This window comes from Brachyhypopomus gauderio, chromosome 6 (genome assembly GCF_052324685.1).
Source record: "Brachyhypopomus gauderio isolate BG-103 chromosome 6, BGAUD_0.2, whole genome shotgun sequence".
Taxonomy (NCBI): Eukaryota; Metazoa; Chordata; class Actinopteri; order Gymnotiformes; family Hypopomidae; genus Brachyhypopomus; species Brachyhypopomus gauderio.
Genome location: NC_135216.1, coordinates 13,828,610 through 13,843,966, shown reverse-complemented (window position 1 = coordinate 13,843,966; position 15,357 = coordinate 13,828,610). Strand labels below are relative to the sequence as shown.

Below are 15,357 nucleotides of genomic sequence, written 5' to 3'. Positions count from 1 at the left end.
TATGCCTCGAAAGGTGAAAATATCGCACTTTGCATAGTTGAAGTGAAACTAACACCATTACTGTATATGTGTGTACATGCGTGTATGTTCTTTTGTTTCTCTGCTTATGAGTACTTACAGCCGTGAGTTAAGGCGCTTGACGTTAACTATTTTCAGCTTTTCCTGTGGCTTTTTTGGCACTGCATCATATTTGCTTATTTGGTGTTTTAGTAGCTGATTTTAAAGCCCTCTTTCCCACACTCTGCTCACAGCAGGCTCACACATTTATCACTATCGCACATCACAACAACAACTATGTATTTCAGCTGTCTAGATGACGTTTGCATGCACTGACCTGAGAACACCCTCCTTGACCTCTCTGTGGGCCCTCAGACCCTCCATCACAAACCAACATCAGCTCATCAGGTCTTCATCAAAACATCTAGAGCAGTGCTACCAGCCAAGCTAGCAAGTCACAAACTCACCTGTGAAGATGTTTTGCTTAAATTGATTACATTATTCCTAAAATTAGACATTAATAGTAATAACCAGGACCCCTATCATTTTCTGGGCATGGGTGGCCAGCATAGGCCTGTATAAAAAAGGGGGGCTGCCTTAGTTTGGAAATAACTGAGGCATCCAGGCAAGCCAGAGGAGAGTTCCCTCCCCCTCTCCTTCTCCCACCCCCTCCCCCCTCGGCTGTTTCCTCCCCTCTCCTCACGCGGTGCAGTCATTCAGAGGCACAGCGTGCATGCTTCTCTCACCCACATACACACTCACTCTGTGAAGAGTAACATGGCCAGGTTACCTCATCACTTCTTGATAACTTTGTGCCTGGCAGGATCTCTGCTACTACTGCCACTCTACTGCGGTGAGTCCTAAGAGAGAATATGCAAGTGGCTGTGTGTGTGTGTGTGTGTGTGTGTGTGTGTGTGTGTGTGTGTGTGTGTGCAGTGAGAGAAAGACAGAGTGAGAGGGAACAGTTGTATGAGCATGCTTAAGCTGGCTATGTAAGAACATGTTCATGTTTAGGTCTCAGAACTGCAGAAGGGCATTTGAACTTCTAAGGAGTTCTTCTCGGGGACAAGATTTTGGGATGAAAGGGAAAACAGACAGCGTGTCTGATCCGTCTAGAGCACTAGGGTAAATGGTTGCACATGTTTCTATTAAGAACAGAGTTGTCCGGCAAGTGGGAGTAGTGACTGTGACAGTTTAAGCAAGCATGTATGAAGGTAGACATAGATCCCCAGATCCCTTGAGCATCTGGTTTTCAGTTTGTCTGGCACTGTTTCAGCAAGACTGCATGGACTATGGTCATTCTTCTTGTCACAACAAGTTTTGAAATAGGATAGCTTAGGGCAGAAACCTTTATACGTCTGTGCATTTTGACCTCAGAGAAACTTGGGATGGTAACTGAAGAAGCATAGAAAGGCTTATTGTCTGAGCCCAGGCAGCCCTGGGTAAGTGTTGAAATCAAGAAAAAACGCTGTGCTCAGCATCTCCTGTTCTTAGATCATCCGAATAATTTTTTTTCCATACTTCTAAAAAACAAAACAAAAAAGAGCACAAGAGGACAAGTGGTGCATCTGGCTGAAGCAACTCTTCCATGTGTTTAGGAGAAAATTAAACACTTCCTCATAGGATTTCAGGATGTCTGCTAGATGAAGAAATACCCCAGCAAAGGCACAAACCCAGAGGCATTCAGAGAAAGCCATGTGACTGCGTTTTGTAATATGGTGTGTGGTTTCTCTGGTGTGAGAGATGGGACCAGTGGCAAGAACAATCACATGGGTGATGTAACCACAGTACACAGCTATTTTCTGGAGAATGTGTCAGTGAGGAAGCAATGCACAACTGTCTTTATTCTCATTCAAAAGACTCATGACACAGAAAAAGATTAGCTTGTACTTGAGTGAGTACGATAAAAAAAGTCACTTGCTCCATAGACTGTACGTCATGGAGAGCTAAATCCCCTGTGTTTAATACCTATAGCGCTGCCCCCCCTAGCCATGGACTAAATTGTAATTTCATTGGTTAGTTACCACTAAAAGTCCTTTTAGTTTAGGCTTGGGACTAATATTAATCTGGGAAACAGGCCATAGCGTACATCTTGTAACAGTTAGTTGAACATTGCATGTGTTCATTCGATATTGGGAACGGAGCTGTGTGGGGGTGTAGAAAGCGCTTCAGAAAAATGAGGTCTCAGGTGACCAAGCAGTAAATGCACATGGTTAATAGGGTTGAGATGTCATGGTTTAACCTAGAATTATATGAAGGAAAAAAGCCAGAATGTTCTTTTATCTTTCAGTGGGGGTAAAGAGAGCATTCTGTGTAAGAGCTTTCAGGTTTTCAATTACAATAAAGGGAGAATGAACAGAATGAACATAGCACTGGGCTTTTTAGGGTAGAAAACTTGGCAGTCAGCAGTAAATAAAATCCTCGCAGATGAGTTACGTTGTGAAAGCAGTTTGGTGAATTGCTCACCAAAAACAAAATAAGATCAGAAATTTTTTTTGTCTTAATTGAATTAAACACGATGAACAGCACCTCTGTTTTCTGTACAAGCTTTCCGAAGAGATCAAATTTGTCAAAAATCTATTTGGGAGATGTTATCTCACATTAATGCCGTGCTCCTAATATCCCAAACTTGTTTTGACATGTGAACAAAACATATTGGTGTCAAGTCTGTGGGGATTTTGGTATCTAGTTATTTGATCTCTTTATCTGGTTGTGTTTGTGAGGAAAAAAAACCCTTATCTACTATTTTCTTAAGGAATGTTAAGGGTCTTAAGGGAGCTGTCAGAACCACAGAAACACAACTCCTGTATGTTCACACTGCACCCTCAGCTGAAAGATGTTGATCAGGGCTCATCTCCATCTTTTTTTTATGTTCAGCTATTTGGTCGGGCGACTGTAAACGTCTCCGGGTTGATTTATTGGTGCTTCGTGTGGTCTAACATCCCCAAGCTGAACGATGTGTACGACCTTTAAACTTTGGAAGTTTGCTAATTACTGTACACGTCTTGGCAGTAATGGTGCACGGAGGAGTGAGAGGGACCCAAGCTGTAAAAGAGAGACCTGCAGAGGGTAGCAGCTTAACTGTGCCTGGATAAAGCTTAGCAGCATTTACCCGCCCTGCAGGGGGAAGACCTCATTCAGCAGGGCATGTGAATACCCTCACCCTGAACCCCTATGCACGATGTTAACCCGGCGCAGACTAATATACGGCCTTGTTATTGTTACTCCTTTATTCAGCAAATCCACGCAATAAAGGAGCCACGGCGCTGTTTGGATAGGCGTACTTAGCTCGACTTAGCGGAGCTCCTTAGTGAACTGCTTGACAGAGGGCATGAGACGGAGAAGATGGAACCCAGTTCCCAGTGTTGTCTCCTGAAGTGACACCCACATTAATAGCGGGTGGCTCCCAATGCCTGGAGATGGTAGTCTTTAAATAAACACCTCACAGACTGGACAGACACCCGGCTCACTGCTAATTTAATGCCATGCTGTTTAAGATCCCACTTGTTTATTGGTGTTGATCCAGGTAGTAGCTCTTTTCTTTACAGCTCCCATGCCGGGAGAGAGGATGAAACATGTCGTGAGGTTTATCAGTCTACGCCGTGGACAAACGTCTCTTTGCTGAGTTGCTTTGTGAGACAGTGCAGTGAGTCTTATTGAAAGTTGTAGCTAAGCGCTGTGCTAATGTTCCTCTGGATTCTGTCCCTCAGCACAAGAGATACAGCATACACCGAGAGCACCTGCACTCTTCAGGGGTGTGAAGGACAGCTAGGCACAGCTGAGGAGAAGGTTGAAGGGTTTGGCATTCTGCCATTGAGTAGAAAGAAAGGGATGTTTCTCAACTATACCAGAGGAAGGAAGAAGGAGCAGAGATTTGATATAAAGTGCATCTGGTGTAAAACCATGTCTGGTAAACTACACATGCCACAGGGCTTTACTGAAGCCCACACCACTTGATAAACTGCACAGGGATGAGGCCTTTTGTATCCTAGCAAATCCCAGCTCTCGAATCTCAGCTCAAGTTAGTCAAGTACGCATACATGCATGGGAGTGGATGAGACCTGATAAATGAAAGAACTCCAACAGTTCATTCATTCCTCTCCTAAGATGCTTAATCCTTAATTCATGGAGATGGTTTGGGGTTGGGCAGAACCTCTCCAAAAACACGGGCAGCCAGTCTGGAACAGACCCAGTAATGAATGTGCTTTTTTAAAATTTAGAATTAAGTGAATTTTATTTGCTTTTTATTCACATTGTATATGCTCCCATCACAATGTACTGCTTTAACTATTTTATATATACCTGTATTAATTTAGTTATTTTTTGTATGCCAAACAACAGCAGGCAAAGGGACTACCAATGAAAATGAACCTTTTAGCTAACTCAAAGAAAGGTGAGAACAAAGAATTCAGATTTATCTAAAACCAGGCTGGCAGCTGTATAAATGAATACAGCTTAAAGTCTCTGAGATGATTTACTCCTCCTTTCTGGAATGAGGACGTGGGCTGTCAGGGTCAGGTCTTCACTACAGACCACTGATTGGCCAGTGTGAATCCCAAGACTACACACATTTGCCTTGAAGCCGTCCATACAATGGGGGAATCTCCAGGAAGCATTTGTTTTTTTTTAAAGCTATGTATACACTGACCTCCCATGTTCTGTTTTTTGTCCAGTTACAAGTTCATGTGCTTGTTTTGGTCTCTGGTGGCCTGTTCATGTTCTATGACATGAAGTCCCCCCTCCCCCCAAACTGCTTGTTTCCTTTGTAAAAAAAACAAAACACTACTAGCTGCAAACAATGTTGTATAACATATTGTCACAAATGCATTTTAAACAATATTACATGTGTGGAGAAAAATGGTGGCCAATTAAAATCCTTTGTTCTGTCAGATATGGCATCTTGCTGGCTTGTTAGGAAGACAGTAACATCCTGACATTGTTACCTTTTGTCTCCATACTAAATTTAAATAATTCTATGCAGTAATGTCATGTAATTTCCCCACATCTATGTCAAGATAAGATGAATGGACATTCATCAGATGCCTAATGAATGGCTGTAGTATTACACATTCATACAAAGAACAAGATCAAATGTGTTAAAGCCTAATTCATCCCTCTTTATTTTTCCCAGCTGGACTGGATGTCATACCCGTACAAGACTACGATTCCACTCCATCACCAGAATACGACTACAACGCCACATTTGACTACATATTCTTCAGTATGTATTCCAACCTCCCACTGTGTGCTATTTTTTCCCACAGTGACCACAAAGTTAGCAACAGTGAAAAGTTAGAAAAGGTGAAAGGTTAGCAACAGTCAAAAGCTAGCAACAGTGACCTGAACAGTGGTTCATGTTTCATGTATACTTCTGTCCAAGGCAATGGCAGTAGTGATGACCTGGAGAAGTTTCTCAGAGCAGGTGGAACAGACGAAGCCAGTACAGAGACAGACGTACAATCCACTGTGTCCACCATCGGAACCGCAGGCCAGGTACAAAATCCCTCTCTTTTAACCGGGAACACAACGCGATGAACTAGCAGCTTGCCTGCATCGAAGAAGCGGAGACAACTATGCAGGAGTTTGAACACACAGCCTCTACCAAGAGCCTTACTATAGTGACCCTGCGTTCTCATGAACTTCTTATCAGAACTTCTTATCTTTATGTCTTGTGTGGGAAGACTAAGCTTTGCTGAGTCAAACAAAACTCTGAAGTCACAGCAGACCTCTGTCATATTTTACATCTAAATCCAAAACAGAATTAAGTCCAAAATGAGCCTAATCACAGTGGCACACTTAGTCTGTTTGTATCAAAACGCTCATGTGAATGTGTGTACTAACTACAACAGAGGCTGTGATGTTGCAATGCAGAAAAAGTGAGTCCAACACGTCTTATAAAGAGCAACAGAACACTGCCCAACTACATTATAGTCACAGCTAATGAGAAAGGCCCACGTTCTACACCCTAAATCAAAAGAAAGGTAAATCACAGTCTTAATAACTGCAGTGAAACTGCAGGAACTCAGTCCTCCTGCATCGTGTTGTTGTTACTGACGTGCAGACCTGGTGTGGGAGAGCACATTGGCACCGTGCATGCTGCTGACTCAGTACGGAAAATAAGAGTAAACATATGGATCTTATTAGCGTAGGATCATCTGAAAAGGCCCATCTGCTTCATATCCCATGTTAAAGGCTGGGAAACTAAACAAAGGCGCCTGAATTAATGCAGGCCTCTAACGGTGGGAAGAAGACGCCTGCTGCATACAGCAGTGCTCAGAGCTCTTCAGGGTCATTTCTCACCAAACACCCACGATGCAGGTAGCTCAGTGTCACACTGATATTACATTACACCAAGTACAGCATTTCTCAACATCCGCCTAACTTCATCTCAGTTTAAACGTTGCCTGTTACAGTTAAAATAACAATCAAGAGATTTCTGTGAGGCTGCTTGTGAATACCAGTGAATATATAAGACAAAAGTTACACCTTGCCCTTGCTTTAGCTGGTGTGTGGTAGAATAAATCAGTTCCATTCAAACTGAATGCATAACCACTTAAGAATACAATAAATGCACATCTATTTAAAATACATTTTGATTTCTTAAATGTGACATAAATAATCATAATAGTATCAATGATTGTAACGAAGCTCACAAATATAGACATTAATGGTGGATGATATTAATATTTAAAATAGAATTTATGGTTTTCTTCCCCCAATTTTTATAAGAGAATACAGTTTACATGATATTACATTCTGAATAGAAAATTATACAGGTTGGGTTTCGACTGCTATACGATTATTTCTTAGAGATTCCAGTAAAATGCTTCTTCCTCACACCACTGGGTTCTGTTAAAAAAGTGATAACCTATTGTTTGTAACTTTTCCTCATGTTCACAATGACAATTGTATGACAGTTCCTCTGGGCGTCATTTTATGGGGGTGAGAACAGGGCATGTATTGACACAGCTGTGCTTTCATCATCCCAGGCCAGTAGGACAGTGTATCCGAGTGTACTGCTCACACTGGCCCTGACTACACTGCTGCTCAGACTCCTATAGGTCACACACTGGACACTGGACTCTGTCACACACATACACAAGGTGAGTTCACTGGCCCTGAGATTCCTGACCACATCCAACACCCCTTTGTTTTTGCTGTTTTTTTTCTTATGTTATAATTCATTTTTTCAGCTCAAGTCAGATAAATGCTGTATTTGTAATGTTGCATTTCGGTACTACTGAATGAGTAAATTATAACTGTAGTTCTATTTGGTACCAGCAGAGGGCACGCAAAGCTAAGGATAGGAAGAGCATAAAAATTCAATTGCAGAGAACAGATTTTTTTCCAGAGAAGATGGTGATTCGGGTTATATACGACACATAGATAAGAATTATTCTTGCGTTTTGTGCCTTCTTCTTTTCTAGGGAGTCCAGGGAAGACCGGGATGGACATAGAACCAGGATGGAGCACCAGAGACTTTGTAAACCAGAGACTTTGAGATCAAGAAAGACAGGCAAACATGCAGAAAGACAGACAGGCAATCACATTAGACATACATGAATGCACACCCACACCCACAACCCCAACCCCCCTCCCCTCTCTTCAAAGAAACAGATAAAAGTATCTCCTATCTGCATCACTACTTCTGCAAAACCCCAGTTGACACATTACAAAACGCCATCTTTACTGTTAACTGTAACAAGGTATAAACTATCTCAAAGGACTGAGGATAAGACACATGGAATAAATGTACAGTTTGCATGTAAGTTAAGCTCAAGCAAATAAAACATTATTTTTGGTTAGTTAGCTCTCAAAGTGTGTTTCTCAGGGCAGGCAAAGAGAGACAAGAAAACCTTAGTCACACAACGATGAGATTTTTTAAATGTAAGAACAAACAATTGAATGAAATATTCTTTACAAATGACTTCTCAGTATCGTATGCAAATTGAGGGCACTTTGACGGTCAAATAAACAATAGTACATTTTTTATATCAAGGAGACAAGTGAATGAGATGCAGTACTGAGCAGGGCTGGGCGAGACACTAATGTTGTCTCGTGTGTGCGTGCGTCCACATGCTCCCAGCACATTTTCATCTGACATCACATTGTTGTTCTCACATCGCTCTCATGTTCTCATGTTGTTCTCACTAAAAATCCCTCTGTTTCTAAATCAACCAAAAATATTAACAGAAATCCTATTGTGGTCTCAAATGGACCATTCATGCTATGACATTTATTATGCCTGATGCCAAAACCCACCTGCGCATTATTCACATGGCAACAGCAAGTACATTTCTCATTACCACTGCATCATAAGAGTCCCTCTATTGTACCTCTGAAGGAAATCACCTGGTCAGTGAGGAGAAAACAGACATGCTTTAGAAACCACACAGGTGTAGCGTGTATCAGAGCAGAAGCTATAGCTTCAGTGCAAATCTGCACTTCAGTGCAAACCTTTAGTCTCGATCTCACAGAATGCACAACCTACACACGGGCACTTTCCTAAGACAATGCACTTGTTCATAACCACTTTCAGTGCTTTGCAGCACAGGTCCTGTGCTATTGTATGTCTGAAGTACTAAATGTCACATTTATTTTTTGTAAACTGTGTACAACAATTCCATTTGAGGATTAATTGACATGGAATTGTGTGATCTAAAGAAGCAATTTGTATGTGTTGTTAATAATTTTGAATAAATATTTTAATTACATTAATTCATTTGTCCGCATTAAAGGCGCAAAGAAATATTTGTATATTCAAAACTACACTGGCAAATGGGGAATTGCTGTCTGATCTTTGCATTAACAAAGATGTTTGTAGACATTTATCTTAAACTATTCCTTCTTAAGAATAAGCAGTGTCCTGGTTGTTATTATTAATATCTAAAATATTTAGTACATTTTAGTTTATAATTTTATGTTCCATCGTTGGAAAGAAAATCTACCTATAGAATAATATAAAGAAAAGAAAAAAGATTAATAGACAGAAAAGACAAAATAGACACAATATGAAGTCAAGAAAAGGGCAGATGTTGCTCCAGTGGTTACAGTGAAACGGGGCTTTATGATCAACAAGACGGCGAGACAACACGATGAATACATTAGTATTATTTCCTGCCTTTGAGCATCACACAACCACACGACGAATGGGAGCAATTTTCATTTAATTCAGATACAGCCTGTCTGCACATGCAGACAGTAAATCGCTTTCATGCAGGGTGTAAATACAAAGGTCTGTGAGCAATAATAGTGATTTAACTTATATAGGCCTACTTATGTTTAGTTAAAAACTGAAGCCTATTTATGGACTATTAATATGATCTATTTATATTAGATACCTGGTATCTAATAATACTGTTCCTAGAAACACATTTTCTCTAAAAACAGAGACAAAAAACCAAATTCTTCTTTGTTTTCGTTCTTTTAAACGAAACGATATATAATTACATTAATTTAACAATAACCTTTTCTGACGTGTCTCTGTAGATTTAATGGAAAATACGGACAAAGTAAAGGGATGAGAAACTAAATTAAAAACACACATTTTACGTGCTCTCCGCGTTTAGAAGTGCGCACAAGACAGTTCTGAGTCGGATCAACAGAATAAAGAAGTTGGTCTAGTTTATCAAGAGATGTTATCAACACGAACAGATTACAAGTGCACGAAAAAGTGTTATTTTATTAGATTTCTCCTGCACATTTATCTGCATATTCCCAGCGCGTGATAATCAAATATTTAAAAGGGAGAAAATGTCAAACGCACGAGTTTCCTCTGTCAGTAGTCGGCGAAATATTCATGATTCTCACCTCTTGTATGTTTCACAAAAGGACTTTAGTAAATATATTACCACGAGAAGACAGAAACTAAGCGACGGTCTGCGTTTACAAATCAAACAATGCTGAAGGTCAGGTGTCATGTACCTGAGTCGCACGCGGATGGCGACAGGTGATATCAGAGCGTCTGTCTCAATAGGATTCTTATCGCCTCATTTCAGCCAGTGCTCTTTTCACGCGCTGAATTAAAGCCCCGTGAAACGCGCCGTCATATGAGCGGCATGGTTTTGAACCATGCGATTCCACCCGAATTATTTTGTTCCTGATGGAAGTCTCGTGCATTCTGCTGCGTAATGCGCTGCAATGTGAACATCGCTAAAACACTGACATTGGTTAACATTGCAAGATGCATAAGTCATAAGTCAACAATATGCTTAGTTTTTTTTACATGGAGCAGGTACAAAATAAGACACTTGACACTTTTACATGGCAATTACAACAACAAAAAAAATCATTAAACATACACAATTTGTTTTGAAGTGACACAGGGGAAGTGCCCTGTGGCTTGTTTTTGTATCTTAGTGTCTCAGTCGTTGGCATATATCAGTCAGTTGCATACACCAGCTCGTTGGTATGGTGCTAATTGCTGCTTTCACATATGCTAACACAGTGGTTCCCAAACTTTTTCTGCCGTGCCCCCCTTTAGTAGATGAGAATATTTTTGCGCCCCACCCCCACCCCTACATACACCCCCCTATATTGACACATGTGCATATGTTTTACTTCCAAGCTTCGCGCCCCCCCCCCCCCCCCCTGCAATAGCTCCGCGCCCCACCTAGGGGGCGCGCCCCCCACTTTGGGAACCACTGTGCTAACATAACTTGCAGCTAAGTCAAGGATGCCTACAGTGGTGGCTGACAGTAGTAATCTTAGTCGTGATCATGCCTCCTGAATTCCAGTGGCATACCAATCATTTTTTCTCAGATGATGTAGGTGTATGGCAAGCCGTTTCAACACATAATGGGTTTAGTGGGTGTTCTATCTGGGCAGTGACATCTCCCCTTTATCTCATCCATCTCTAGTTGTGGTTGGAGGCTGTGTGATTTACTGCTTGTCTGTCCTTCATCATCTGTGGTCCTCTTGTGTGCTTCATGTAGCCTCTTTCATTGAGCTTGCAGTAGTAGTCTGCAATTAGATCCATGATGTCTAACCGTATCCATCTGTGGTTTGTTCTGCTTCCTTGTTAATCTCCAAATCAGAGTTGCTCTCTTTGTTCAGGCTCTCATGTTCCTCATGTAGGCGAATTGTAACTATAACCATGTCTAAGAGGATCTGCAGGTCTCAGCCAGGTCTTGTTCCTCATTTCTGTCCTCGTTTTTTTCCTCATGTTCACAATGACAATTGTATGACAGTTCCTCTGGGCGTCATCCACACGATGACTCAGTGCAGATGAGTCTTTTACAAGTTTTACAGAAGCTCTGTGGCATCTTGACTACAGTGTGGGAAGATGTTGAGTGATGTTAAATTTTGCCATTATATTAATTGCACATAATAAGGCCAACTTGTGTTTTTAAACACCCAACAAATAATACACCAGCATATTCCAGACATCTAATCTGCCTAATCTGTAAGAAAGTAAGGCCTTTCTTACAGACTAGCTAATATGAACACCATAGTTTAAATCAAGGGATAGTTTGCATTTGTGACAACTGGAGCTATCTTTTCAATATTAAAGGGCCCGTGGGGCATTTTTCAAAAAGCAGATAAAATTCATATTCATAATTCAAAGGACCTCTTTCAACATAAGACTGGAATTCAGTTGCATTCTCTTCACCCTTGGCCATACGTTTCACGGCAGGATTTATTATCAGCATGCCTGGTGTCTAGCAGACGTCACCTCTTTCTATGTATTAAATTCTCCACTTGTTTTCATCCAGCCAGATAACGTTGCCACCAGCTGGGTGTTTGTAGGGGGAGGATGAATCAAATTCCTATGATCTATGTAATCAAAGGCTTGTGACGTGTTGGCCAGTAAAATTCCTACCTGGGTTGTTTCTTTGGAGCGTGTTTACATCAGCCAGGTGTGTGTGTGTGTGTGTTCCAGGCAGCACCTTCTGGAGGACAGGTGTGCCTGAGAAGCATTCAGTAGCCCATCACTGCATGAGTTTATTTAATGCAAGCTTTGATGTACCTCTGAGTCAAGAGAATTTAATGCATCACAGTGCAGTGATAAATCCCGTCTTCTGCATGTGGTCAGACTCCTTTACCTCCATGTGTAAAATAACTGCTCCGTTGCAGAGGTATTCAAACCACAGTCACATGTCCAGGTCCTAGAGATCCTCCATTCTCCCTTTAGGAGAACACATTGATATTGTGTTTTTTTCATGTTAGGATGTGAACGAGATTATAACAGTAATTTGAAAGAATAGTTTTGCTGAGTAATTGAGACTGTGTAATAGCTGTAGAGACTTTTGGACTCATTCGGCTCGTTGATTGTTAATGGTCTAAATAGCACTCTTGTGCTAACTGTTTGAAAACCTTTGAAAAATAGAAGCAAGGATCTATGAAAGACACCAATTCCTCCATGACACACTGAACTATACATATTTAATACAAGGTTACTGTAGTGGCCATGTTAGAAGTTGATTAATGTCCTGACAGTGTGAAGATGACAGTGTAGGACCATGGGAGATCCTGAATCTCTCTGATTAATACAAGGGACATAACATTCATACAAACTCTCTCTCTCTCTCTCTCTCTCTCTCTCTCTCTCTCTCTGACACACACACACACACACACACGCACACACACACACACGCACGCACACACACACACACACACACACACACACGCACACACACACACGCACACACACACACACACACACACACACACACACACACACACACACACACACACACACACGTTTGGAGTGTTCACATGACAGATTTCTATGCTCTTACCAAACAAGCACATAATAAAATTAATGAATTAAATGTTGAATTTGTGATGTCAAACTGTCCTGTGAAGGAAAAGAAGCTAAATATGAAGTAGGTGCCCCTGTGTGCCATCGTCCAAAATGTTTTTTTAAACTTATTAACCTTAAATAGCTGATGGTTCATGTAGCTGAAAATTCTTTGAATGTAGTGGTAACTACAGTTGTGATCAAATTTATTCAACCCCCAATGCTGCGAAGGGTTTTATGGAATTCAGTGCACATTTGTAATTGTGTTCATAATGAAATCTTACAAGGACTTGTTAAAGAACTAAATGCAACTAAGATAGCATCAATTTTTTTTGTCATAAAGTATTAAATGGCCTTTTTGTGATTTCTTCATTGACACAATTATTCAACCCCTTTACGACTACCACTCCTAAGAACAGAGGTTCATTCCAGTGTTTTCCATCAGGTATTGAAAACATCTGTGGATGTCAACGAGCAGCAATCAAGCATGATAAGCACCAATTAGGCAGATTTAAAAGGACTGTGATACTCAGCTCCTTCTAGACATCTACTGGTGTGTTTCCAAGCATGGTGAAGGCAAGAGAATGGTCCCAGAAGACAAGAGAAGAGGTTATTGCTCTTCACAAGAATGGCAATGGATATAAAAAGATTGCGAAGTTGTTAAATATTCCAAGAGACACTATCGGAAGTATCATTCGCAAGTTCAAGTTAAAGGGCACAGTGGAAACGTTACCTGGTCGTGGCAGAAAGAAGATCCTGACCGCGACTGCTGTGCGCTACCTGAAGCGTAATGTGGAGAAAAATCCCCGCGTGACTGCTAAGGAACTGAAAAAAGACCTGTCAGATGTGGGCACTGAAGTTTCAGCTCAGACAATAAGGCGCGCACTGCATAACGAAGACCTCCATGCCAGAACGCCCAGACGCACCCCCTTGCTGACTCCAAAGAACAAGAAAAGTCGACTGCAGTATGCCAAAAGTCATGTGGACAAGCCACAAAGGTTTTGGAACAGTGTACTGTGGTCAGATGAAACTAAATTAGAACTGTTTGGGACAATGGACCAGCGCTATGTTTGGAGAAGGAAGAACCAGGCTTATGAACAAAAGAACACCTTGCCTACTGTGAAGCATGGCGGGGGGTCAATTATGCTTTGGGGCTGTTTTGCTTCTAATGGTACAGGAAAGCTTCAACGTGTGCAGGGTACCATGAATTCCCTTCAGTACCAGGAGATCTTGGAGGAAAATGTGATGGAGTCAGTCACAAACCTGCGGCTTGGGAGAGGTTGGACCTTCCAACAGGACAATGATCCGAAGCACACATCCAAGTCCACTAGAGCATGGTTGAACATGAAAGGCTGGAACATTCTAGAGTGGCCATCGCAATCACCAGACTTAAATCCAATTGAGAACCTCTGGTGGGACCTAAAGAAGGCAGTTGCAGTGTGCAAGCCTAAGAATGTGACTGAACTGGAGGCTTTTGCCCATGAAGAATGGGCTAAGATACCCATAGGTCGCTGCAAGACACTTGTGTCAAGCTATGCTTCACGCTTGAAAGCTGTCATAACTGGAAAAGGATGTTGTACTAAGTACTAAAAAATAATGTCACTAGGGGGTTGAATAAAACTGATAATGATGTGAGCACAGTAAAGACATTTGTGGTTATTCCATCATAAATATTATGTTATGTTTGTCTAATTTATAAGTGCCTCTTTGATATAATTGTAAATAAGATGACTGAAATGATCAAAATCAATGTCAAACTGGCCAAAACACTTTATTTCAGTGGGGGTTGAATAAATTTGATCACAACTGTATATGCACATAATTATTCCAATTGAAGTTATCTCCAGATTTTGCTAATAATTATGGTAATTATGATAACTATGATGTGTGTGAATTCTCATTTTAGACACACACGCACAGAAGACCCACAGAAGATCCTGATACTAAATATAATCCTGAATACCTTTGATCATAATCACATTGAAACAAGGGTCCCAAGACAGTCTAATACACACCTACCCTTCATTCAATCTCACACCTATGACAGCTGGTGTGGGAAGACCTAGACACACCTATGATGAGTCATGAAAGGTGCATTAGTTATACTGCCAGTCAAGGGGAACAGACAGTAGTAATGAGACAGGTTGGGAGGTGAGAAGATCAGAATTCTTCATTCTGTAAGACGGTCCTGTTGAAAGATGGTGAAGTTAAAAACGTGTGTAGGAGTAACAGCAAGAGAAAAAGCAGAATAATTAATCTCAATGCGTCAAAGCATATATACAAATAGTCTTAGCATTTAGGAAGATGTGACTTTAACACAGCTGAAACAGCCTGAGTATTTATGTGAGCTAATTTTAATAGGAGAACATCTCCCTGTGGTTTCTAATAAACTGCTATAAAGTGTCTCATGTCATCACTGGTTCACACTCCCACCAGTGGCCACTGTCCACTTGTCTCTGACGTTGGTGCCTAACAATAAATCACTAGCAATAGAAACATTTACACTAGAAAAATATCTTTGGACAAAATGAATGGTGAATTGTACTTCTGATACCCAGGCACCACACTCAAGGTGTAATGTTTATACTGTGACAGGCTACTTTATTAATTTCATTAAT

The 15,357-nt window shown here is 41.0% G+C and overlaps 1 protein-coding gene across 1 annotated transcript; it reads left to right on the top strand.

Annotated features, from left to right (window-relative positions):
* Positions 1 to 700: 700 nt before the first annotated feature.
* On the top strand, positions 701 to 8,715 carry LOC143516927 (uncharacterized). Its single transcript, XM_077008870.1, has 5 exons — positions 701 to 850; positions 5,129 to 5,218; positions 5,378 to 5,490; positions 6,987 to 7,100; positions 7,425 to 8,715. The coding sequence occupies exons 1-4, from the start codon at positions 775 to 777 to the stop codon at positions 7,056 to 7,058; spliced, it is 351 nt and encodes a 116-aa protein (XP_076864985.1). The 5' UTR covers positions 701 to 774; the 3' UTR covers positions 7,059 to 7,100; positions 7,425 to 8,715.
* Positions 8,716 to 15,357: the final 6,642 nt, after the last annotated feature.